The 27,752-nt window shown below is 42.6% G+C and overlaps 1 protein-coding gene across 3 annotated transcripts; it reads right to left on the bottom strand.

Annotated features, from left to right (window-relative positions):
• Positions 1–26,270, bottom strand: LOC139573219 (nuclear receptor ROR-gamma-like). Of its 3 annotated transcripts, XM_071396438.1 has the most exons (11): positions 25,625–26,269; positions 20,735–20,764; positions 6,551–6,636; positions 6,286–6,427; positions 5,790–6,110; positions 5,457–5,686; positions 3,309–3,441; positions 3,061–3,168; positions 2,301–2,411; positions 1,931–2,040; positions 1–1,129 (listed from the first exon to the last, which is right to left on the bottom strand). In XM_071396438.1, the coding sequence occupies exons 1-11, from the start codon at positions 25,683–25,685 to the stop codon at positions 971–973; spliced, it is 1,491 nt and encodes a 496-aa protein (XP_071252539.1). In that variant the 5' UTR covers positions 25,686–26,269; the 3' UTR covers positions 1–970. The 3 variants fall into 3 exon arrangements, with proteins under 3 accessions (XP_071252539.1, XP_071252540.1, XP_071252541.1); XM_071396439.1 differs by lacking the exon at positions 20,735–20,764 and having other exon boundaries at positions 25,625–26,270; XM_071396440.1 differs by lacking the exons at positions 20,735–20,764; positions 25,625–26,269 and adding an exon at positions 19,642–20,001.
• Positions 26,271–27,752: the final 1,482 nt, after the last annotated feature.

Here is a 27,752-nt window from a genome sequence, read left to right as displayed (position 1 = left end):
TCATTTTTTAAATCATATCAGCAGTTTATTGGAAGCCATGGGAATCACCATGGTAACACTTAGGAGACAAACTAACAGAGAGAGAATGTTAAAGAAACACAACGGTAATGTTTGTAAAATCTGTTTACAATAACAGTCATGCCCAAAGTTAGTCATTCAAATGCCTACATACTGTAGGCCTACAGCAATATTACCCAGCATCAAAGTTTTATATGTTGTAGATTACTCATATTTACATTTCTGCCTGTCTAGGATTTCTGACTCTGTTTTAATGCAACACACAGCCTCATTTAAAGCTCGATAGAGACACATAGGATTGTTGGTCAAATTCGATCCACACACAGTTCATTGAGAAGACTAGCTATATACTTGACTGTGTGTTTGGGTTCTGAACCGTGGGGCCCATGGGCTATAGCTCAGGTACTCAGTCTGATGGGTTTGCCAACTCTGTAAAGTCACACATTTAAAAACAACTCAGAAAACACCCATTAGATTTCATAGTGATCATCTAAATATGGTCATTTATACCAGCTAGAAACTGGTCTGGATACAGTCACAACAGCCGCCCCAACAGTCACAACAACCGCCCTGAGTCAAAATAACATACATCATCTCAAGGACGAAATAACACTCTCAAAAAGGAAAAACAAAACAACAACCTATAAAACATTGTTTTGCATGAAAATCGCTTCAACGTCCAATCACTAATAGGCTACTGAAATAATTTAATCAAATCAAATCATTGCTCTCTGAAATGACAAAAAATATATTTATTCAACAAGTGAAGCATTCAAAGTAATTTCATCTCATGTTATCAATGCATTCTCATGTGTCTGTGTCTCTGTGTGTCTCTAAGTGTCTGTGTCTATGTGTGTGTCTGTGTGTTTGTGTGTGTGTGTCTGTCTACTACTGTATGCAAGTTTCTTTGTCTAATTATCTGTCAACATGTACGGTGCAGTTCAGAGGGAGTTCACAGGGAGTCCACAGAAGGCAGGTCGGAGGTGAACAGCTCCTTGTATAGAGGAGGGAAGACAGAGTGGACGGTGAGCGGGTAGCGCTGGCTGAACCAGTGCAGCTTCTCCACATGAAGACTGCACAGAGACTGCAACACTGACACCTTCTGGTAGAGCTGGGGACAACACACACACAGAGAGCTAGTCAAATCAGTTCTACACACAGTCCAGTGATGTCATAGAGTGTAAACACCAATGGTGGAAAAAGTACTCAATTGTCATACTTGAGTAAAAGTAAAGATACCTTAACAGAAAATGGCTCAAGTAAAAGTTAAAGTCACCCAGTAAAATACTACTTGAGTAAATGTCCAAAAGTATTTGGTTAAAAATATACTTAAGTATCAAAAGTAAATGGAATTGCTCAAATGTTCTTAAGTATCAAAAGTAAAAGAATAAACCATTTCAATGTCCTTATATTACGCAAACCAGATGGCAACATAAAAAAAACATTTACAGATAGCCAGGGGCACACTCCAACACTCAGACATCATTTACAAATTAAGCATTTGTGTTTAGGGAGTCTGAAAGATCAGAGGCAGTAGGGATGACCAGGGATGTTCTCTTGATAAGTGTGTGAATTGGAACATTTTCCTGTCAAAATGTAACGAGTACTTTTGGGTATCAGGGAAAATGTATGGAGTAAAAAGTACATTATGTTCTTTAGGAGCGTAGTGAAGTAAAAGTAAAAGTTGACAAAAATATAAATAGTAAAGTAAAGTACAGATACCCCCAAAAACTACTTAAGTTGTACTTTAAAGTATTTTTACTTAAGTACTTTACACCACTGGTAACGCTCTCCACTCACTACTCCGTCAAACTTGAATGCGTGAGTGTGTGTCTGTGAGTGTGTATGTGCAAGTGCCTGTGTGTGTGTGCCTGTGTGTGTGCGTGTATGTGCAAGTGCCTGTGTGTGTTACCTTGTGCTGAAGGCTCTCTTGGTTGTCTCTGCGTAGCATGTGGTTGAGGCATACCTCCAAGTCTCTCCTCATTCTATGTACTCTGCCTCTATCCTCAATACAGGGGCGATCTACACACACACACAAACAAAAATACACACAAAAAAAGATTAAAAGAGATAAAATAGATAATTTTATACCATTAATCAGCTTATTATGTTCTATGACTTTACGGATCTATGACTTTATGGATCTATGACTTTACGGATCTATGACTTTACGTTTCTGTGACTTTACGGATCTATGACTTTGCTGATCTATAACTTTATTGTACTAAGATTATCTGAAACAATATCATTTTACAGAATGTGTGTGCATTTGTGTGTCTTACCTGGGTTAATGAGCACCAGTGAGCTGAAGAGAGCCATCTGCTGCTCAGTCAGTCTCAGGGCACACACACTGTGAGCGAAGTCAAACACCGCCACCATCAGATCACCACAGCCTGCAACAACACAGTTAGCATAGTTAGCACCACTAAGACTAGGAACCAATTGGTGAAGTTAATATGAGATCGTGTCCTCCGTAATTATTGGGACAGTGAAGGATTTTTTAATATTTTGGCTCTATACTCCAAAAGTTTGTATTTGAAGTTAAAGTTCAGAAGGTTAGACACACAAATATCATACAGTCTCCACATTAATGTATAAGTGTTAGCAAACATATTCTATTCTTTAGAATAAAAGTGACTCCAAAATGACACAAAGCATTATTTACCATTAATTTCTATTGGGCACAAAATAATCTGAAATACAACCAAAACAACCAGCAAATGCATCCAATAAATGTTTTGAGTCACAAGCTTGATGTAGTCATTGTGTGCTATGAATATGGGACCAAATACTTAACCTTTTACTATTTTAATACACATATAAGTGAATTCGTCCCAATCATTTTGGTCCCCTAAAATGGGGGTGCTATGTACCCTCAAATTAAAGCGAACAGTCTGCACTTAAACCTCAGTCATTGTTTGATTTCAAATCCAAACTTTTGGAGCAGAGCCATAAGAATAAAAAATCCTTCACTGTCCCAATAATTATGGAGGGCAGTGTAGCATCCATTCAACAGCTAAGACTAGGAACCAATGGACTAACCCAGAGACTTGAAAAGTTCAGTGCTGCCAAACTTCCCATCGAAGAAGACGGTGCTGTTCTCTGTGTTAAAACACCTGCTCATTCTGACCAGAACCACCTCCATCGAACCTGAGAGAGAGATGGAGCGAGAGAGAGAGAGAGAGAGGGGAGAGAATATTTAATAATGGCAATGTGCACTTCTTACAGGAAGACTTTTCTTGAGAGAGGACAGTAGAGTAAGTAGTGATTGACAGGTGGATTCGGCTCACCAGTCTTGAGCAGGGTGATCTGGTCGTTCTGTCCAAGCCCACGGAACCCTGGGATGCGTTTGGCGAACTCCACCACGTACTGTATCGCTTCAGTCAGCATCACGGCACAGTGCTGCCACATCTCATCTACTGACTGGAGACAGGGAGGAGAGGGAGGGAGGGAGACAAGAGAAAAAGAGAGATGTGAGGGGAGAGGGAATTCCAGAAAGAGGTGAGAAGGAGAAGAGAGAAACAAGATGTCTTCACATCTGGGGCGGCAGATAGCCTAGTGGTTAGAGCGTTGTACTAGTAACTGAAAGGTTGCAAGATCAAGTCCCCGAGCTGACTAGGTAAAAATCTGTCGTTACCCACTGTTCCTAGGCCGTCATTGAAAATAATAATTTGTTCTTAACTGACTAGTTAAATAAAGGTCAAATAAAAAATTAAATGAAAAACTTGATTTCAGGGGTCAGACTTCTTTTAACTTATTAATGAAACTGTTATTTACTACTGACGACTGACTAATGATTTATACAGTGGGGCAAAAAAGTATTTAGTCAGCCACCAATTGTGCAAGTTCTCCCACTTAAAAAGATGAGAGAGGCCTGTAATTTTCATCATAGGTACACTTCAACTATGACAGACAAAATGAGAAAAAAAAATCCAGAAAATCACATTGTAGGATTTTTAATGAATTTATTTGCAAATTATGGTGGAAAATAAGTATTTGGTCAATAACAAAAGTTTATCTCAATACTTTGTTATATACCCTTTGTTGGCAATGACAGAGGTCAAACGTTTTCTGTAAGTCTTCACAAGGTTTTCACACACTGTTGCTGGTATTTTGGCCCGTTCCTCCATGCAGATCTCCTCTAGAGCAGTGATGTTTTGGGGCTGTTGCTGGGCAACACGGACTTTCAACTCCCTCCAAAGGTTTTCTATGGGGTTGAGATCTGGAGACTGGCTAGGCCACTCCAGGACCTTGAAATGCTTCTTACGAAGCCACTCCTTCGTTGCCCGGGCGGTGTGTTTGGGATCATTGTCATGCTGAAAGACCCAGCCACGTTTCATCTTCAATGCCCTTGCTGATGGAAGGAGGTTTTCACTCAAAATCTCACGATACATGGCCCCATTCATTCTGTCCTTTACACGGATCAGTCGTCCTGGTCCCTTTGCAGAAAAACAGCCCCAAAGCATGATGTTTCCACCCCCATGCTTCACAGTAGGTATGGTGTTCTTTGGATGCAACTCAGCATTCTTTGTCCTCCAAACACGACAAGTTGAGTTTTTACCAAAAGGTTCTATTTTGGTTTCATCTGACCATATGACATTCTCCCAATCTTCTTCTGGATCATCCAAATGCTCTCTAGCAAACTTCAGAAGGGCCTGGACATGTACTGGCTTAAGCAGGGGGACACGTCTGGCACTGCAGGATTTGAGTCCCTGGCGGCGTAGTGTGTTACTGATGGTAGGCTTTGTTACTTTGGTCCCAGCTCTCTGCAGGTCATTCACTATGTCCCCCCGTATGGTTCTGGGATTTTTGCTCACCGTTCTTGTGATCATTTTGACCCCACGGGGTGAGATCTTGCGTGGAGCCCCAGATCGAGGGAGATTATCAGTGGTCTTGTATGTCTTCCATTTCCTAATAATTGCTCCCACAGTTGATTTCTTCAAACCAAGCTGCTTACCTATTGCAGATTCAGTCTTCCCAGCCTGGTGCAGGTCTACAATTTTGTTTCTGGTGTCCTTTGACAGCTCTTTGGTCTTGGCCATAGTGGAGTTTGGAGTGTGACTGTTTCAGGTTGTGGACAGGTGTCTTTTATACTGATAACAAGTTCAAACAGGTGCCATTAATACGGGTAACGAGTGGAGGACAGAGGAGCCTCTTAAAGAAGAAGTTACAGGTCTGTGAGAGCCAGAAATCTTGCTTGTTTGTAGGTGACCAAATACTTATTTTCCACCATAATTTGCAAATAAATTCATTAAAAATCCTACAATGTGATTTTCTGGATTTTTTCTCCTCATTTTGTCTGTCATAGTTGAAGTGTACCTATGATGAAAATTACAGGCCTCTCTCATCTTTTTAAGTGGGAGAACTTGCACAATTGGTGGCTGACTAAATACTTTTTTGCCCCACTGTAAGAGACCAGTGATGTGTTGGTACAGTACCTTGCTCTGGTAGGCATGTATCTCCTCTCTGCTGAACAACTTCCATCTCAGAGCCTGCAGTTCCTCCAGTCTGAACTGACTGGTGTCCCTATGGGACCGCACAATACTGTCACACAGCTCCTCTATGTGTAGCAGGGAGTGGGGGTAAGGGCAGTAGGGGTCTTCTGGGTCATACGATCTAATTCCCATCCCTATCATCTGGTCAGGAGACGGCTGACGGGAGTCGAACCCTGAAGAAGACGGAGTGAGAAGGAGGAAGGGTAATAGATATTAAACAGTGCTAGTCTGATTATGTGTTTCGAGTGTGTGTACAGTATGTGTCCACTCCCTTACCTCTTTCGTCTGAGTGCCCACTGCCAGGAGACACACAGGAGCCCTGGTAGGCCAGACCTGGAGCCTGGGACTCGCCTGGGGAGCACACCAGGTAGGGGAGCACATCTGTCGGGCAGGGTGGCAGCTCTGGCTCTCCAGGGAAGGAGTAGGCCGGAGCCGGGGCCTGGAGCAGGTGGGGTGTCCGGAAACGGCATGCCTTGCTGGGGTAGGGCAGGGCGGGCTGGGCCTCTGCCTGGAGATGCTGCTGCTGCTGACGGTGTCTCTCCACCTCGGCACGCAGAGACTCACGCTGACGTTTCGACATCCGACCAAACTTCACCGCTGGGGAAACAAAAACAGTTTGTGGTGGAGATGAGTTGAATTACCCTCATATAAAGTTAATTAAAGGTTAAATAAAATATATATTTTTAAGTAAAGTGATTTGAAAATTTGTATTTATTCAACCTTTATTTTACCAGTAGCCATCTTTTCTTTTATGTGTGCATGCGTGTCTCACCATCCCGGCTCATGCCCTGGGTCACACACTTCTGCAGTCGGCAGCTCTGGCAGCGGTTGCGGCTGGCTCTGTCTATAGGACAGTTACTCTGTCTGGAACAGGAGTAGGACACGGACGGCAGCTGGCTACGCCGGAAAAAACCCTGAGGGGGAGAGAGGACCATTGACATAACCAATGAAACCCCTGGAAATAAGTCATCTGACCACACGGTTTGTTATGTCTGCTTGGTCAGAGTGAAATCCGGTGTGTAGTGCTGCAGTCTCACCTTGCAGCCCTCGCAGGTGATGACTCCATAGTGAACTCCTGATGATTTATCACCACAGATCTTACAGGGAATCACCTCAATCTGAGCTACACACACAATAACACACACATTACAGTTCACACACATTACAGTTAACAGTAACATAATACAGTTAACACACACATTACAGTTAACAGTAACACATTACAGTTAACACACACACATTACAGTTCACAGTAACACAAATACCTGTGGACTACGTTGGCCAGCAGAGCCAATGTAGCCAATGTCCAAACCCAGATCCTTCAGAACTACAGTGTGAGCCCATTCAGAACTGTCTATCAAGGAGATAAGGGAGACTTAGGGAGAGTTAGGGAGACTTAGGGGGAGAAGAGAAAGTGAAATATAGATGATGGTAAAGAGAATTGAGGGCAGGAAGGGGAAAGAGAAACCTAGACTGCAGAGAGGTAACATTAACACAAAATCAGACTGAGAAAGTTGGTTGACCACACAAATATGGAGTGGAAAACAGGTTTTTGGTCTGTGTACGTGACACCTGATTACGTGACACCTGATTACGTGACACCTGCGTTGTGTGTGTTCAGCAGGTATGTCAGTATATCTATCCCATTGAGGTTTGACCATTCCCCTAACAAATCAACAACACTTCACATGAACACACACATATTGCAGCTTTGCTACAATAATAAGGTCTTGTTAAAAAAGAGGCAATTTGCTTGGTTGTCATCAAACGTTGCAATCAGAGTGAAAGAATGAATATTCTGTTTTCCTCTCATTAGCATTTCTTACATTGTTAAAAATGAACCGAATGACATCAAATACGCAGCGACAGACAGAAGAGACAACAGTAGAGGGGGAATATTTGCGAATGGAGAGAGGAGGAGGAGGTGAAGGTGTCAACCTCAGTCTTTCAAGTGGTTAACTGGCTTCTCTTTTGCTCTGACTATCCTTCTTTCATCTCACCTCTCGCTCTCTCCATCCCTCTCTCTCTATCTGTCTCATAAAGGATAGTGCTGCCAGTAATAGTGTCTTTCATCTTGGTTGACACTGCCAGGAATGTCCATCCCCCCCCCCCCCCCCCTCCCCCCCACCTCCTCATCATTCAACAAATCATACATTATTACATTCAGAACATATGAAAATAAATACGCTATTCCGTCGTGATTTTAGAGTTCGGGAAGAGTGTTTGTCTTTCTTTGTGCTGGTGTGTGTAAGTTAGTTTGTCAAGAAGTGAGACAATCCCTTGTGTTTACAGTACAGCAATTAATTGTGTGAAATGTGTGTGTGTGTGTGTGTCTGTGTGTCAAGTGTTTGTGCCCTCTTTTCAGGTGCCACAGGAATCTCCCAGAGGCCGTAAGAGAGGGCAGTCAGCGGTGAAACTGAGAAACCTCCTGCACATCTGATAGAATACACACTATACTGCACATCTGATAGAATACACACTATACTGCACATCTGATAGAATACACACTATACTGCACATCTGATAGAATACACACTATACTGCACATCTGATAGAATACACACTATACTGCACATCTGATAGAATACACACTATACTGAACATCTGATAGAATACACACTATACTGAACATCTGATAGAATACACACTATACTGCACATCTGATAGAATACACACTATACTGAACATCTGATAGAATACACACTATACTGAACATCTGATAGAATACACACTATACTGAACATCTGATAGAATACACAGTATACTGAACATCTGATAAAATACACAGTATACTGCACATCTGATAGAATACACACTATACTTAACATCTGATAGAATACACACTATACTGAACATCTGATAGAATACACACTATACTGAACATCTGATAGAATACACACTATACTGAACATCTGATAGAATACACACTATACTGAACATCTGATAGAATACACACTATACTGAACATCTGATAGAATACACAGTATACTGCACATCTGATAGAATACACACTATACTGCACATCTGATAGAATACACACTATACTGAACATCTGATAGAATACACACTATACTGCACATCTGATAGAATACACACTATACTGCACATCTGATAGAATACACACTATACTGAACATCTGATAGAATACACACTATACTGAACATCTGATAGAATACACACTATACTGAACATCTGATAGAATACACACTATACTGAACATCTGATAGAATACACACTATACTGCACATCTGATAGAATACACACTATACTGAACATCTGATAGAATACACACTATACTGAACATCTGATAGAATACACACTATACTGAACATCTGATAGAATACACACTATACTGAACATCTGATAGAATACACACTATACTGAACATCTGATAGAATACACACTATACTGCACATCTGATAGAATACACACTATACTGCACATCTGATAGAATACACACTATACTGCACATCTGATAGAATACACACTATACTGAACATCTGATAGAATACACACTATACTGCACATCTGATAGAATACACACTATACTGAACATCTGATAGAATACACACTATACTGCACATCTGATAGAATACACACTATACTGAACATCTGATAGAATACACACTATACTGAACATCTGATAGAATACACACTATACTGAACATCTGATAGAATACACACTATACTGAACATCTGATAGAATACACACTATACTGAACATCTGATAGAATACACACTATACTGCACATCTGATAGAATACACACTATACTGCACATCTGATAGAATACACACTATACTGCACATCTGATAGAATACACACTATACTGAACATCTGATAGAATACACACTATACTGCACATCTGATAGAATACACACTATACTGAACATCTGATAGAATACACACTATACTGCACATCTGAAAAGAGTAACAAACTATAACCCTAAAGACTGCATGCATGATATTGTCTATGTGCAGTAAAACAACTGAACAACACTTCATGAAGACTGACTAATTGTGTGAGAATGTTAATGGGAAAGTGGATAGACAGAATGGATGGGTGGGTAGATAGAACAAGTAGAGTGACTGCCTGCAAAACTGTATAGAGAGAGAGCTAAAGAGAGAGAGAGCAAGAGAGAGAGAGAGAGTGTCAGTGGTCTCTGTTTTTTGCTCTCTCAGTTCTGATTCTCAACCTCAAACAACAGGAAACCAACCTGACCCACAACCTTTCACTGTTGACGCACATACACACATGTATGTTTCTATCTTTTCCATTCATTTGGGATTGAGGACCAGTATGTACTGCAGGGCTGTATGAGGATCAGCAATACCATAGACAACATATGGTGTGGGATGTGGACTCATCTCCACATTAGATCATTGATGATTTAAAACACTTAGGAATAATTTGCAACTGCCACAGCAAACTGTGTTTCCATCTTGGTCCCTATCTCTCAAACTCACCCTCTATCTCTCTATTCTCTTTCTTCATCTTATTCTGAAGCCACATTGCTGATATTGGTCTATTTCCTCTATGTGTCCTTTATTCTCATATCTCTCCACCTATACAGACCACAGGCCTCTAGATAAATCTCTCTCTCAAATATATCTATAGATCTCCATCACCAAGACCAGTCAGTGATCTTCTGTGATGTGCACAGCAGCCCTATCTTTAACTGTTACAGGCATCTCTACCCCAGGCAGGCCTATCCATCTAGTTAAGATCAACAGCTAACCTGGCTAACAGCTAACCTGGCTAACTGCTAACCCGGCTAACAGCTAACCTGGCTCCAACTTCATCAGAGCCGTCATTTACCCAGCCTCCTCCACATCTGTTGATAGCACCAGTGGTGGTATTGCTGGAACGGATGAGGAGCGATGGCAGCTAGCTAATATAACATGACCTCCTACACTTCCGTCTCCTCTGACTAGTCACCATGGTAGTGTCTGCTACGGCACTATGGGCCTGGGACATCCTACACACTAACAAACAGCAGCTCGTCTAGGGATGGCAGGTGGATCCATGTTACTGTTCTCAACCTTTACTTGACTTTTCAATCTCCCCTCAGTGTAGTAAATTATGATATGGTCTCGACAGTTACTGACATGATACTATTGACACCGAGTTCTCAGTCCCCCCTCATCCCATCCCTGATCTCTTGAGCCAAACCAGCTATAGGCCAGATTCAGAAAAAAGAGGGAATTACTGATCTAAATTAAGAAAGAAAAGCGGGAGAGAGAGATAATAGAAGATGAGAGTAACAGTGAGCGAGAGAGAAGTGACTGGTAAGGAGAGAGGGAGAGTGGGGATAGTGAGGGAGAGCAAGAAATAATGTAGAGAGAGCGAGATAGATAAATGTTATGCAACACTAGTCGACAGATACACATATAATCTCTATTCCCCTCCCTCATCATCTTCCCTCTCTGTCAATGAGCATCAGAAATCACCTAGGCTACAACTGGATTGCATTAGCCGCCCCTACATACAAGTACTTGGGAGTATGCCTATGACGGTGCACTGTCCTTCTCTCAGCACATATCAAAGCTGCAGGCTGAAGTTAAATCTAGACTTGGTTTCCTCTATCGTAATCGCTCCTCTTTCACCCCAGCTGCCAAACTAACCCTGATTCAGATGACAATCCTACCCATGCTAGATTACAGAGACATCACTTATAGATCGGCAGGTATGGGTGCTCTCGAACGGCTAGATGTTCTTTACCATTCGGCCATCAGATTTGCCACCAATCCTCCTTATAGGACACATCACTGCACTCTATACTCCTGTGTAAACTGGTCATCTCTGTATACCCGTCGCAAGACCCACTGGTTGATGCTTATTTATAAAACCCTCTTAGGCCTCACTCCCCCCTATCTGAGATATCTACTGCAGCCCTCATCCTCCACATACAACACCCGTTCTGCCAGTCACATTCTGTTAAAGGTCTCCAAAGCACACACATCCATGGGTCTCTGGTCTTTTCAGTTCGCTGCAGCTAGCGACTGGAACGAGCTGCAACAAACACTCAAATTGGACAGTTTTAACTCAATCTCTTCATTCAAAGACTCAATCCTGGACACTCTTACTGACAGTTGTGGCTGCTTTGTGTGATGTATTGTTGTTTCTACCTTCTTTCCCTTTGTGCTGTTGTCTGTGCCCAATAATGTTTGTGCCATGTTTTGTGCTGCTACCATGTTATGTTGCTACCATGTTATGTTGCTACCATGTTGTTGTCATGTGTTGCTGCCTTAGGTCTCTCTTTATGTAGTGTTGTCTCTCTTGTCGTGACGTGTGTTTTGTCCTATATTTATATTTTATTTATTACTTATTACTTACTTATTTTTAATCCCAGCCCCCATCCCTGTAGGAGGCCTTTTGTCATTTGGTAGGCTGTCATTGTAAATAAGAATTTGTTCTTAACTGACTTGCCTAGTTAAATAACGGTTCAATAAAAATAAATAAATTCATAACCCTCGACTTATTCCACATTTGGTTGTGTTACAACCTAAATTCAAAATGGATTAAATATAATTTATGTTCATACATCGACTCACAATACCCCATATTGACAACGTGAAAATATGTTTTTAGAAATTCTTGCAATTTTTGGGGAAATGCAATACAGCAATATCTCATTTACATACAGTTGAAGTCAGAAGTTTACATACACCTTAGCCAAATACATTTAAACTCCGTTTTTCAAACTTCATGACATTTAATCCTAGTAAAAATTCCCTATCTTAGGTCAGTTAGGATCACCACTTTATTTTAAGAATGTGAAATGTCAGAATAATAGTAGAGAGAATTATTTATTTCAGCTTTTATTTCTTTCATCACATTCCCAGTGGGTCAGAAGTTTACATACACTCAATTAGTATTTGGTAGCATTGCCTTTAAATTGTTTAACTTTGGTCAAATGTTTCAGGTAGCCTTCCACAAGCTTCCCACAGGTGAATTTTGGCCCATTCCTCCTGACAGAGCTGGTGTAACTGAGTCAGGTTTGTAGGCCTCCTTGCTCACACACACTTTTTCAGTTCTGCCCACAAATTTTCTATAGGATTGAGGTCAGGGCTTTGTGATGGCCACTCCAATACCTTGACTTTGTTGTCCTTAAGCCATTTTGCCACAACTTTGGAAGTATGCTTGGGGTCATTGTCCATTTGGAAGACCCATCTGTGACCAAGCTTTAACTTCCTGACTGATGTCTTGAGATGTTGCCTCAATATATCCACATAATTTTCCTTGCTCATGATGCCATCTATTTTGTGAAGTGCACCAGTCCCTCCTGCAGCAAAGCACCCCCACAACATGAGGCTGCCAGCCACGTGCTTCACGGTTGGGATGGTGTTTTTTGGCTTGCAAGCCTCCCCCTTTTTCCTCCAAACATAATGATGGTCATTGTGGCCAAACAGTTCTATTTTTGTTTCATCAGACCAGAGGACATTTCTCAAAAAAGTACAATCTTTGTCCCCATGTGCAGTTGTAAACCGTAGTCTGGCTTTTTTATGGCGGTTTTGGAGCAGTGGCTTCTTCCTTGCTGAGCGGCCTTTCAGGTTATGTCGATATAGGACTCGTTTTACTGTGGATATAGATACTTTTGTACCTGTTTCCTTCAGCATCATCACAAGTGCAAATCAATTCTGGGATTGATTTGCACTTTTTGCACCAAAGTACGTTCATCTCTAGGAGACAGAACGCGTCTCCTTCCTGAGTGGTATGACGGCTGCGTGGTCCCATGGTGTTTATACTTGTGTACTATTGTTTGTACAGATGAACGTGGTACCTTCAGGCATTTGGAAATTGCTCCCAAGGATGAACCAGACTTGTGGAGGTCTTCAATTTTTTCTGAGGTCTTGGCTGATTTCTTTTGATTTTCCCATGATGTCAAGCAGAGGCACTGAGTTTGAAGGTAGGCCTTGAAATACATCCACAGGTACACCTCCAATTGACTCAAATTATGTCAATTAGCCGATCAGAAGCTTCTAAAGCCATGACATCATTTTCTGGACTTTTCCAAGCTGTTTAAAGGCACAGTCAACTTAGCGTATGTAAACTTCTGACCCACTGAAATTGTGATACAGTGAATTATAAGTGAAATAATCTGTCTGTAAACAATTGTTGGAAAAATGACTCGTGTCATGCACAAAGTAAATGTCCTAATGGACTTGCCAAAACTATAGTTTGTTAACAAGAAATTTGTGGAGCGGTTGAAAAACGAGTTTTAATGACTGCAACCTAAGTGTACGTAAACTTCCGACTTCAACATTTACATTTAACATTTACATTTAAGTCATTTAGCAGACGCTCTTATCCAGAGCGACTTACAAATTGGAAAGTTCATACATTCAACTATTCATGGGTATTCAAACCCATGAGTCAATACTTGGAAAACCTTCCTGGTCTTTGTGGTGGAATCCGTATTTGAAATTCACTGCTCGGCTGAGGGACCTTACAGATAATTATATGTGTGGGGTACAGAGATGAGGTAGTTATTCAAAAATCATGTTAAACACTATCATTGTACACAGAGTGAGTCCATGCAACTTATGCTACTTGTTAAGCAAATGTTTACTCATGAACTTATTTAGGCTTGCCATAACAAAGGGGTTGTATACTTGACTCAAGACATTTCAGATTTTCATTTTTAATTAATTTGTAAAAATGTCAAAAAACACAATTACACTTTGACCTTATGGGGTATTGTATGTAGGACAGTGACAAAACATTTTACTTTAATCAATTTAGAATTTAGGCTGTAACACAACAAAATGTGGTGTGAATACTTTCTGAAGGCACTGTATTATACAAGCGAGAGTCAAATCAAATACAGTGAGGTTGTGATGGTTTCTGCGACAAGGTTCATTGAGCTAATGCAGAAGGGCAGTAGAAAGCCACTATCAGAGGCTATGCAGCCTAATAAAAAAGGGCCTTTTATATAAAATGTCCATTGTCCTTCATACGGGGTTGAATATCTCTGACGTGAGCAGCGAGTGCCATTCAGCACCTTTCCCTTGTCTTTGTATAAAGTCCCCTGTCAGCATTCTGCATTTTGCTCTGTAAACGGACAAAAACCTCAACTTTCCTCCACCGGAAACACCCCGCAGAATTACACCCTCCAACATACAGATGCATGACAAAGAGAACACAGGGCATACGGTTATCCTTAGAGAGTAAGAGATTTACTTGAGATAACATTGGAACATTGTGTGAATACTTTGAAATAAAATCTCAAATCTAATTGACGGCACACTGACATGTTTCAACCAAAAATAACTTGTGTTTTTCTGTCAAAAAATGTTACTTGATATGATTTTTTATTCATATCAATACATTTCTTATTACTGACAAGCAGTATCTGGACAAGTATGACAATAAAAATGTTCCAAAGGGAATCAGAAATGTTGGTTAAATATGATCAAAGAATAAAATAGCTATAAATGTAAATGTATTTAGGGTGATTATTGATCCTTAATGTTACTTACTTCTTGGTAGATTTCAACAATTTGCTATAAATGAATCAATTCCAGATTTGAAAAACCTTAATATGAAACATGACAAAATATAGAAGCAAATATCATAATTAGAATGAAATGACTTTAAATGAAACATCTGAGACTAAGAATTATATATGCTGTAAATATCAATTACGTATCCATCACACTTAACCTTAATATGCTCTTAATGCTTTACAATTAAAACTTTTGTAAATGTGCTATAACATATTTATAATACTAATATAACTTAATTAAAGGAATCTCTGGAATTTAAGACACATTTAATTTAACGTATATTTTGAAGTTTCTTGTGCCGTTTGAGACCCATTTAATGTAAGGTATTTGTTATTGGTAGGTTATTGAGCGGTGATAGCTGATGTGGGGACAGTATGCCTCAAAATGGAAGTTGTGCATCACCCAGGTGGGTGCTATATTGAAAGTGGATGTGGGAGCTATACAATTGAAAGCGCTTTGAGAGATAGTGTAAAACAACATTTTTATGCAAGATAATGCTAGATAAATAACACTGTTTTTTTTACAGTATTGCCATGAGTATTCTCTACATGACAAGCTTGAAGACTACGTCTTAAATGAAATGATACGCATCACACTGAATTTGTTTTGAGTGGAGCCTCTGAATAGTTATTTTGGAAAGTGTCATTTGTGAGTAATACCATGCTGTCTGGTTAGTAGAACTGTGGCTCTAGTGAGTAAAAAAAACGGAAATTTTCACAATCAATAACAAAGACATCTTACGTATTTCAACATAAGCATTTTAGAAAGGCTGTTTTGAACCCCAGACTGAGTCCAAGGGGAACAATAATGAGTTGTGAGGTAAACCAAGTAATGGTGATGGGTGTGTGACCGTGTGACTGTGTGACTGCTCTCTTTCATTTCTCATGTTTGGGGGTGAATGTGTTACTTCAGATTTTGGTATCAACTCTTTGAAGTAAAGTGAGGTGCTTTGGAAGTGTGTATGTGTGCGCAGCTGTATGTATGCGTAAGGAAAGTCTTTTGAAGTAAGAGAACAGGAATCTGAACAGGAATCCCCCAGAAGCATCAGCAGACTCTTGTTTGTGAACGGAGAACGCCGCCTGAACCAAGCCTATGACTATGGTGGTGGGCCACTCTCAGAGAAAAATGATTCGAAATGCAGAAATGTTCACTGTTGTATTTAAGTAATGTCATCATTGTAAAACATTCTACAGTTGTGTTAATTATTCTAACAGGGTTTAGGAGCTAAGATGAAAACTCTCCTTCCTTGACATTAAAATTAGAACCCAGTGTGTGTAATATTAGAAATGACATCTGCATCATGTTATATTCAGTGACAAACACACAGGAGATATGCACTGAGTGTACAAATCATTCAGAACACCTTCCTGACATTGAGTTGCACCCCCTTTGCCGTCAGAACAGCCTCAATTTGTCGGCGCATAGACTCTACAAGGTGTCGAATGCATTCCACAGGGATGCTGGCCCATATTGACTCCAATGCTACCCAAAGTTGTGCCAAGTTGTCTGGATGTCCTTGGGGTGGTGGTCCATTCTTGATACACACGGGAAACTGTTGTGTGAAAAACCCAGCAGCATTGTCGTTCTTGACACAAACCGGTGCGCCAGGCACCTACTACCATACTCTGTTCAAAGGCAATTAAATGTTTTAAACTGCCCATTCGCCCTCTGAATGGCACACACACACAATCCATGTCTCAGGGCTTAAAACTCCTTCTTTAACCTGTCTCCTCCCCTCAATCTACACTGATAGAAGTGGATTTAACAAGTGACCTAAGGGTTGGTAGCTTTCACCTGGTAATGTTTTCTACACTCAGTGTATATCACACTACCACACACACACACTGAGGCGCCAACCACAGAGGGGCAGCTGTGCTACGGTGTGTGCGCGCGCGCGCGTGTGTGTGTGTGTGTGTGTGTGTGTGTGTGTGTGTGTGTGTGTGTGTGTGTGTGTGTGTGTGTGTGTGTGTGTGTGTGTGTGTGTGTGTGTGTGTGTGTGTGTGTGTGTGTGTGTGTGTGTGTGTGTCTACACAGTCCCTATGGCGCCATATGGATGCGTGAATAGAAACTGGTGCAGAGGATGCTCTGAGAGGACCATCTCACAACACAGTACAGTCTCATGCCAAACTCACTATCCCTCTCTCCCCTTCTGCCTACACAGTCCCTGTTCCTCTCTCCCCTTCTGCCTACACAGTCCCTGTTCCTCTCTCGTGTGTCACATCACAGACTGTGTGAGTGGTAGTTCTCGTGTGTCACATCACAGACTGTGTGAGTGGTAGTTCTCGTGTGTCACATCACAGACTGTGTGAGTGGTAGTTCTCGTGTGTCACATCACAGACTGTGTGAGTGGTAGTTCTCGTGTGTCACGTAGTTCTCGTGTGTCACATCACAAACTGTGTGAGTGGTAGTTCTCGTGTGTCACATCACAGACTGTGTGAGTGGTAGTTCTTGTGTGTCACATCACAGACTGTGTGAGTGGTAGTTCTCGTGTGTCACATCACAGACTGTGTGAGTGGTAGTTCTCGTGTGTCACATCACAGACTGTGTGAGTGGTAGTTCTCGTGTGTCACATCACAGACTGTGTGAGTGGTAGTTCTCGTGTGTCACATCACAGACTGTGTGAGTGGTAGTTCTCGTGTGTCACATCACAGACTGTGTGAGTGGTAGTTCTCGTGTGTCACATCACATACTGTGTGTGGTAGTTCTCGTGTGTCACATCACAGACTGTGTGAGTGGTAGTTCTCGTGTGTCACATCACAGACTGTGTGAGTGGTAGTTCTCGTGTGTCACATCACATACTGTGTGTGGTAGTTCTCGTGTGTCACATCACAGACTGTGTGAGTGGTAGTTCTCGTGTGTCACATCACAGACTGTGTGAGTGGTAGTGAGAGAACATGGAAATGTGTTGCTGTAATTTAAGTCTTTGAAACATAAGCAGGTAAAATACTTAGTCATATCAGGACAGTATCCACGACCACAGTAATGACACATAAATGTCCTAGTGCCCACTTACTAACCAATGAGAGGCTTCAAAGATCCCTCATTTGGTTTCAAAACAACCTAAACAAGTAGTCATAGTTAACCATTTACATATTTAGACAAAAACTATCAAATATTTTGAAGACTGATTAGGCCCAACTTCCACCATGACATTTTATAACTACATCACTTGTGTATTTTTACAATAAGTGATAATGCTGTGCAAGATGTTTTGAAATATATACATTATTTTCAAGAGTATTATCAAAATAGATGGTTACATTATATCACTTCTACAGCCCTGTAGAATCAGACGAAACGGTTCTATTCTGACTCCATTATGCTTCTAGAAGAACTAGAACAAAAATCAGCAGACACTTGGGGGGGCAGGTAGTCTAGCGGTTATGAGTTGGGCTCCTAACCTCTTGTTGGAATCCCCGAGCCCCTGAACCCCCTGAAAAACCTGTCCCTGGAGCAAGACACTTAACCTCTTGTTGGAATCCCCGAGCCCCTGACCCCCCTGAAAAACCTGTCCCTGGAGCAAGACACTTAACCTCTTGTTGGAATCCCCGAGCCCCTGAACCCCCTGAAAAACCTGTCCCTGGAGCAAGACACTTAACCTCTTGTTGGAATCCCCGAGCCCCTGAACCCCCTGAAAAACCTGTCCCTGGAGCAAGACACTTAACCTCTTGTTGGAATCCCCGAGCCCCTGAACCCCCTGAAAAACCTGTCCCTGGAGCAAGACACTTAACCTCTTGTTGGAATCCCCGAGCCCCTGACCCCCCTGAAAAACCTGTCCCTGGAGCAAGACACTTAACCTCTTGTTGGAATCCCCGAGCCCCTGAACCCCCTGAAAAACCTGTCCCTGGAGCAAGACACTTAACCTCTTGTTGGAATCCCCGAGCCCCTGAACCCCCTGAAAAACCTGTCCCTGGAGCAAGACACTTAACCTCTTGTTGGAATCCCCGAGCCCCTGACCCCCCTGAAAAACCTGTCCCTGGAGCAAGACACTTAACCTCTTGTTGGAATCCCCGAGCCCCTGAACCCCCTGAAAAACCTGTCCCTGGAGCAAGACACTTAACCTCTTGTTGGAATCCCCGAGCCCCTGAACCCCCTGAAAAACCTGTCCCTGGAGCAAGACACTTAACCTCTTGTTGGAATCCCCGAACCCCTGAACCCCCTGAAAAACCTGTCCCTGGAGCAAGACACTTAACCCTCATTTCTCCTGTAAGTGGCTCTGGATAAAACCATCAGCTAAATGACTCAAATGTCAAATGTAAACTTGAAGAGCAGCTACTGAGTCAAGTTGTTGGAGGTTTTGGAAAGAAACAGGACCAGAATCTGGTGAGGATGTTGGACATGCCAACAGGCTGAAACACAATGCACTATCATCATTCTGAAAAATATATTTACATGATCATGTTTTGAGTTTAGAAATGAATATGACTGTGAGCGGATACGTTGCTGTTGCTGTACTTGAAGAGTTGGAGGAATACGGAAGGAGAATGGGGGACGAAAAAAAGCCAAACAAACATACTTCAAATGTAGGCTACAGTACAGTATACACTCTCTCTCTCTCACACACACAGATACGGTACTGTACAGAGTAACACACATTAAATCAAGGCCATCACTCCTACCTCGCATCATCTTCACTCCACTTCTCAGTCTTCTTGTCCCACTTTCACAAACTCTATTTCTCTCTCTCTTTCTTGTTGTCACCCTCACCCTCAATTCACAATCACTGTCAAATTGTCACTGTCACTGTCTTGATCTCTCTCTCTCTCTTTCCTCTCTTCTCTTGCTGTCTGTCCTTTCTCTTGCAGAGTGACTATCTTAGTGCACCTACAGCATGTTTAGGCCTCAGAGTCTCCGCTAGTCACTGCTCAAGCGCTCTGTCAGTCACACAGTGTTTGTGTGCGTGTGAAAGACAGAGGGCCTTTCCCCTTTCGCTCTCTCTCTTTTCTTACGGTACTTTTTTCCCGTTCTTTGTTGTGCGTAACCCACTCACCAAGTCACCCTCAAAGCCTTAACCCCTCTCTGTACCCACCGTTCTATCTCCCTCAAATATACATTGAAATACAAAAAAGTTTTATTGGCATGAAAGGACATTTACTGTACTTCTCTAACACATCAAGAAGATAGGACTGTACCCACAGCACAGAGTGACAGCCTAACTAGCCAGTTGAGTATGGACTGACATCTGAAACAGCCAATTACAGAGAGAGCTTTCTGATGATACACATTCCATCATCCGTATGATTATTATTCAAAGTGAAAACTAGTATCATGAAAACCGACCAAACATTTTTCAATTTTCTCCCTACACTCAAAAGTAACAGGTGTGTTGTAGTCAGGAGCAGAAACAGCCCAGAAACACCACCACATGTGAAGGAGATGCTATCTGATACTATCTGCATCCAGATGCCAGAATACCAATATAGAGTTTATCTCCAAACCTAAATCCAGCAAACAGGAGAATACTGTCTACACAAAGTACCACAGGTGCATAACAGAGCTATAATGTTGATGTTGGCACCACAGATAAACCTGTGTGTGTGTGGTGTGTGTGCATGCGCGTTTTTCAGCACAGGTGCAAACGTGTGCAAATACTAGTGATCCTGGCATAACCACACTGCATGCTCATATAACTAGCACACACATAACACATGGGCATGTACAGACAGGCATATTGACACATAACCAAACACACACACAAACACAAACACTTACTCAAATGAGTCTTCTTGGACACAGTGTCTCCTGTAGCAAAGAAAATAGAAGTTAAATTCTGCTTGAACACAAGACACACTTCCTCTCTCACATCTTAGTTCAATGCTCTACTGTAGCTTCAGCCCCATGTCCCTTATCATCCCACTCACTCCCAACTGGGCTCATCTCGGTCTCTCTGACAGAGGAGGACTGAGCCTATGTTTCTCTGGCAATAACAATAGGGCTCCCGAGAGGCGCAGTGGTCTAAGGCACTGCATCTCAGTGCTTGAGGCATCACTACAGACACCCTGGTTCGATTCCAGGCTGTATCACAACCGGCCGTGATTGGGAGTTCCATAGGGCGGCGCACAATTGGCCCAGCGTCGTCCGGGCTTGGCCGGTGTAGGCCGTCATTGTAAATAATAATTTGTTCTTAACTGACTTGCCTAGTTAAATAAAGGTTACATTTCAAATGTAAAAATAACAGAGGAGGACTGAGTCTATGTCTCTCTGACACAACAGAGGAGGACTGAGTGTATGACTCTCTGACACAACAGAGGAGGACTGAGTCTATGTCTCTCTGACACAACAGAGGAGGACTGAGTCTATGTCTCTCTGACACAACAGAGGAGGACTGAGTCTATGTCTCTGACACAACAGAGGAGGACTGAGTCTATGTCTCTCTGACACAACAGAGGACTGAGTCTATGTCTCTCTGACACAACAGAGGAGGACTGAGTCTATGTCTCTCTGACACAACAGAGGAGGACTGAGTCTATGTCTTTGACACAACAGAGGAGGACTGAGTCCATGTCTCTCTGACACAACAGAGGAGGACTGAGTCTATGTCTTTGACACAACAGAGGAGGACTGAGTCTATGTCTCTCTGACACAACAGAGGAGGACTGAGTCTATGTCTCTCTGACACAACAGAGGAGGACTGAGTCTATGTCTCTCTGACACAACAGAGGAGGACTGAGTCTATGTCTCTCTGACACAACAGAGGAGGACTGAGTCTATGTCTCTCTGACACAACAGAGGAGGACTGAGTCTATGTCTCTCTGACACAACAGAGGAGGACTGAGTCTATGTCTCTCTGACACAACAGAGGAGGACTGAGTCTATGTCTCTCTGACACAACAGAGGACTGAGTCTATGTCTCTCTGACACAACAGAGGAGGACTGAGTCTATGTCTCTCTGACACAACAGAGGAGGACTGAGTCTGTGTCTCTCTGACACAACAGAGGAGGACTGAGTCTATGTCTTTGACACAACAGAGGAGGACTGAGTCTATGTCTCTCTGACACAACAGAGGAGAACTGAGTATGTCTTTGACACAACAGAGGAGGACTGAGTCTATGTCTCTCTGACACAACAGAGGTGGACTGAGTCCATGTCTCTCTGACACAACAGAGGAGGACTGAGTCTATGTCTCTCTGACACAACAGAGGAGGACTGAGTCTATGTCTCTCTGACACAACAGAGGAGGACTGAGTCTATGTCTTTGACACAACAGAGGAGGACTGAGTCTATGTGTCTCTGACACAACAGAGGAGGACTGAGTCTATGTCTCTCTGACACAACAGAGGAGGACTGAGTCTATGTCTCTCTGACACAACAGAGGAGGACTGAGTCTATGTCTCTCTGACACAACAGAGGAGGACTGAGTCCATGTCTCTTTGACACAACAGAGGAGGACTGAGTCTATGTCTCTCTGACACAACAGAGGAGGACTGAGTCCATGTTTCTCTGACACAACAGAGGAGGACTGAGTCCATGTCTCTCTGACACAACAGAGGAGGACTGAGTCTATGTCTTTGACACAACAGAGGAGGACTGAGTCTATGTCTCTCTGACACAACAGAGAAGGACTGAGTCCATGTCTCTCTGACACAACAGAGGAGGACTGAGTCCATGTCTCTCTGACACAACAGAGGAGGACTGAGTCTATGTCTCTCTTACACAACAGAGGAGGACTGAGTCCATGTCTCTTTGACACAACAGAGGAGAACTGAATCTATTCCAGGATGATGCTGGGCCTCTGCACACAGGGCCTGATGTGTTTATAGTGTCTGTTGTATGAAATGAATTGGTGTGGAAGAGCCTTGAAAAAGAGACAGTTGGGAGAGTAGGAGCTGACACAAGCAGAGTGTGGATGGAGTTTGAACTCTCTCTCAGGCACACGCAGACACACACACCTTGGTGAGTAAGAGACAGACACAGTTATAGTGGAGGAAGGTGGGAGTCTAGCTTTCTGACCACAATTGTGAGAAAGTTCATATTAGACTGGGTGTGTGTATGTGTGTGTGGGGGTTGTTTCCAAGCTGAGGTGTGTATTTTTAGTGTGTGTGCGTGTGTGTTGAGAGAGGGCAGGGGAGATAAGCATCGCTGGGTGGAGGTAGACAGAGGCAGAGGTAGCCTGGGTCTTTGTGTCTGGGGTAGAGAAGGTCTGCTGCGGCTTTCACTGCTTCCCTCCGTTTCCCCTCCTCATCAAATCACGTTTGCTTCATAAGCAGAACACAGAGGTCTGGTGAAAGCAGAGCAGTTGACACACACACAGAAAACATACACACCTAGACTCAGAAAACGCATAGACACACACACTGCCGTTTGCGATTGTACGCAAAAAGTAAGGATTTGAGTCGCTTTTCAACCTTCAGTGGACTAAGAACGTCATGCTGTCAGATCATGAGTCAATTTCATGTGATTCCAAACTAAATTAAATCCTAAACCTAAGTGCTAATGATCTGATTCCAGTGAGAACTGCAGTGACACCTGACCCATGCCACTGAGTATCAGCCCAAGCCACAGTGTGGGGACTAAGAGGCCATGTTACACAAGACCAACATGAAGGCAATGGAAACCGCTATCTTCTTCTAACTCCTCAATGTGCTCTACTTTTCAGAAAGACTGGTCTGTCAGCATCAATACCAACCCACCCCATCTTATCTCTCTCTATCGCTCTCTTTCTCTCCGTATCTGTCTATCTCCTTTGCTCTCTCAATCCAATCAAACAGCAGCATTCTGTCTTTTTCAATCAATACTTTATCTAACAATGGATGTCTTGCTAAGATTTAGACGGCGCTATTTAATCAAAAGCGGTTTCCAAGGGTTTCTCTTCTCCCCGTCTCTCTATCCTACTCTGTATGGAGATATAGCAGCTGCAGGCTGGAGAGTGACAGAAGAACACGCACAGATATAACCGCTGCATGTTACACATTATCAGCTCCCCACACACACTGTGATGTAATAAGGGAGTGACTGCTGGTGCATTCACGTGTGTGTGAGTGTGCGTGTTTGTGTGTGCGTGCATGTATGTACACAGTATAGAAGAGGGTAGCTCTCTGGTGCAGAAGTGTATAGCTATCATGATGTCCTGTCAATGAGTAACGGAGAGAGTAATATGCAGTGTCACGGCACCGTGAGAAAGGGTTTTAATGTGTTCTAAAGCCAGATAAGTATCTAGAGGACAACTGCGGCATCATTGCAGGATATTTGTATCAGTGCACCCTCTCAGCCAGACCTGGTTAAATGTAGGGAATAAAGATGAAAATATCCATCTGAGTCTGTAGCCTATATTTAGCTATGGTGTCCATCTCACTCCATGGAGAGCCCAGTGTCTGCTGGTTCTTGTTATTGAATTTCAATTTGTGGCCAATTAAGACCTAGAGTAGACAACCAGGTGAGTAGAGCTTCTAACTAATCAGTGACCTTCATTGATTAATCAAGTACAAGGGAGGAGTTAAAACCCGCAGACACTCGGCCACCATAGAATGAGTTTGACACCTGTGGTTTAGGCCTGGTGGATGACGTCATTTCATGAATGACGTATGGAGTACGTGTGATAGAGACTGAAGGAATCTAAGTTGAAAGCCATGGTTCGATTTTAGACTGTGCAGGGCTGGGAAATGCAGCAGGCCCAAAACAGGCCCACACAGCTAAGAGCTAATCCCTGGTTTTATAGAGGATTACTGCCATGTTTACCCTCAAGGAGCAAGAGTTACACCATCAGGTGCACAACAGAAGAGAGGTGAGTTAATGAGAGAGGGGGGAGGGAGGGAAGAAGGGGAGGAGAGTGAATGGGGTAAGAAGAAAAAGAGTGAGGGATAGGGAAGATGGGAGGAGGGAGAGTGAATGAGGCAGGATGAGAAAGTGGAGGATGTGAGGGGGAAGGCAGAGAAAGAACTTGGAGGGAGGGAGCCTTGGTGATCTGACAAAGACAGAGTGAGGGGGGTAAGAGAGAGAGAACGAGACAACTAATGTGTAAGAGAGAGACATAGTGACAGGGATAGATAAGAGATAAAAAGAGAGAAGGAGATAAAGATAGAGAGAAACGGGAGGAGAGAGGGGAGAGATAAGCATTAGAATGAGGCTCTCTTAAAGGAGGGGACAGGGTGATAGGGGAGGAGAGGGAGAAGGGGGCAGTGACTGTATACCAACACTCATACAGCACTTCTGTCATCCCTAGGTGTGCTCCCGCTACACAATAGTCAATGTTCTAGACTGGCAAACAGGTGTGTCTGTGTGTGTCCATACATGTGCATCCACGCACACAAGAACACACACACACACACACACACACACACACACACACACACACACACACACACACACACACACACACACACACACACACACACACACACACACACACACACACACAAACACACACAGAGTATATTGCAATGTGCACACATACACATGCATTCACCTTTAAATGTGCATTCATTTATAATGCAAACCTGTGACCTTTTCATTTCACCCAATCCACAATGTATAGCTAAAACAATAATAATTCCATCTGCAAATAATTGACATTTGTGAAATGTAAATGACTGAATAGACTAGGCCTAGCCTACACATGAATACACTAGGCCTAACCTATCAATAATCAAGATAATATATCTCACCTCTTTTGATTGGCTCTTCTGTAGTGATGTGTTCGGGTGATTCCGGCTCCTCATATTCCATAACTCCCCCCGTCAAAACAAACTGCGTGTGCTTGCACCTGGCTCTGACACACACTACGCCACTTCACACTCCTGGGACAAGCGTGTCTACACACCCCTTTTTATTGTCTATTCTACCGCGCGTTTTGCTATGCACAATGCACCATAAATAACTTCAAAAACTTTGGATCTTTATTTCTAAATATATAGAACTACCTGCTGTTCTAGAGGCAGGGACGGCGCATGCGCTTTAAAACATGCACTACCATCTCTGTTAGAGTCAGTACGCTCATTTACTCTGACAACGTCTTTGTCATTTTCTGTTGTCACTCTCTCTCCATATTCCGTATTGTCTTCACGTGAGTATAATATCAGCCAACTTCATTTTTACAACGAACTTCCTTGTACAAGCAGTTCAGGCTACTCCGGTTTCAACCCGCTTGCTCTTTGCGCCCTGGCTGTTGTCCCGAGCTCGCGCTCAGAGGTTATGTCACCAGGACTTATGTAATAACTCACGGCCGTTTGTTTGTTGCAGTGGGTCGGTCTTTATTCTGTAGTTCCCGGTTTAAACATAGCCCAACCAACGCATTTGCCTAAATAAATATGAGGGCAGGCAAGCAAAACCCAAAACGTTTAGGCCTATAGGCTAGGCCTATATGTTTGTCTGGGGGAGCTTGATATATGATAAGGCATATGGAAATATAAGAAAATGTGTCATTATAGACTAATTATAAAACGTTGAATTTTATTTTATTGCTTTCCTTTTCGGTTTTAATTAGGTCATTAATAGAAGCGCATGTAGTCTCCAGCAGTGTGAATGGTAAAGGGTTACCAAGGCCCGGTTTACCTGTTACATAATCTACAACGTACTGAATTATCCGGTGTAAACAAATTACTGTATTTAACCACTACAGTTACTTAACCTGCTTGTTGTTGATGGTTCTAACTCAGGTCATATCAGATTTAAGCAATAAAAAAAAAATGTGTGGGCTATAAATAGCTGCAATAGTTGGGAACAAATTGTAACCAACCATCCTAAACTAAAGCAACAGTGGTGACCTGCGCATGCGCTTTACAACATGCACTATCATCTCTGTTATAGATACTCAACTCATTTACTCTGAGAACGTCTTTGTCATTCTCTGTTGTCCCTCTCCCTATTCCGCCTTGTCTTCAGGTAAAGGTAACATCAGCCAACTTCATTTTCAGTTCAGTTCAGGCTACTCAGGTTTCACCCGGGATGAACAGTGTGTTCCCGTTCATTTTGGTGTGGTCTCAAGAAGATGACCGTGGAAATCTCGACCTCTGCGTTTGAAGCTCTGGGGTAGAGCGACTGTTGCGCTTTTGCACATTTGATTGCGCAAGAAAGGTGCGTCAGTGCTATCCTTTTTTAATTACAGCCGCGCGGTTTAGCAACTGTCGGTTTCTTTCGGCTGGACCAGAGTTACAGGCTTAACTGTCTCAGTGAGGTGATCTGCTTATTATTTAGTCTATATGATATGGCATTTGTGTGAGCAAGGCCATCAATCTGTAAAGAGATAAACCAGATCAATACATAACTGACAATATGCCAGGGCCACAGATTATGGCAATCAAATATGAGATCAAATAAGACAAAAATCGAATCTCTCAGTGAAAGAAAGCAATACTACTCTCTGGACATACAATGTATGTGTGTTTAGGTGGTTTTAACAAAATGAAATGACTGGAAAGTTGTCCACCTCAGTTCCACTGCACCCTCGCTCCTCAAAGCCCATCTGACCACACCTGAGTCTCAGGCTCTCCCTACCGCCGCTCTGGCTGTGTCTTCCACGCACGCACACACACACACACACACACACACACACACACACACACACAGCTGCTCTGCAGCCATCTCTCTCCAATATGAGGACAGAAACTCGAGGGGCCTAAGGGAAGGGGGATGGGGGAGTTCACACCTAACCACACACACACACACACACACACACACACAGCAAAATACTCCAAAACCACACCAGTAAACTGTGTGCATGTATTTCATGAGGAGGGTTCCTGTGAAACACTAATTATATCAGAAACTCCAGAGAAATGGGCCACTAGTATCAGT

This window comes from Salvelinus alpinus, chromosome 4 (assembly GCF_045679555.1).
Source record: "Salvelinus alpinus chromosome 4, SLU_Salpinus.1, whole genome shotgun sequence".
Lineage (NCBI taxonomy): Eukaryota > Metazoa > Chordata > Actinopteri > Salmoniformes > Salmonidae > Salvelinus > Salvelinus alpinus.
Note: the sequence above shows the minus strand (reverse complement) of the source record. Positions and strands in the feature narration are given on the sequence as shown.

Bases quoted from the DNA above. Each gene is read 5' to 3' on its own strand.
- LOC139573219 (XM_071396438.1), bottom strand. From the start codon at position 25,685: ATGGAATATGAGGAGCCGGAATCACCCGAACACATCACTACAGAAGAG. The intron at 20,765-25,624 runs GTGAGATATATT...TCTTTGCTACAG, and splicing joins AGAAGAGCCAATCAAAAGAG to GAGACACTGTGTCCAAGAAG. The intron at 3,442-5,456 runs GTACTGTACCAA...CCCTGTCTCCAG, and splicing joins TACATGCCTACCAGAGCAAG to TCAGTAGATGAGATGTGGCA.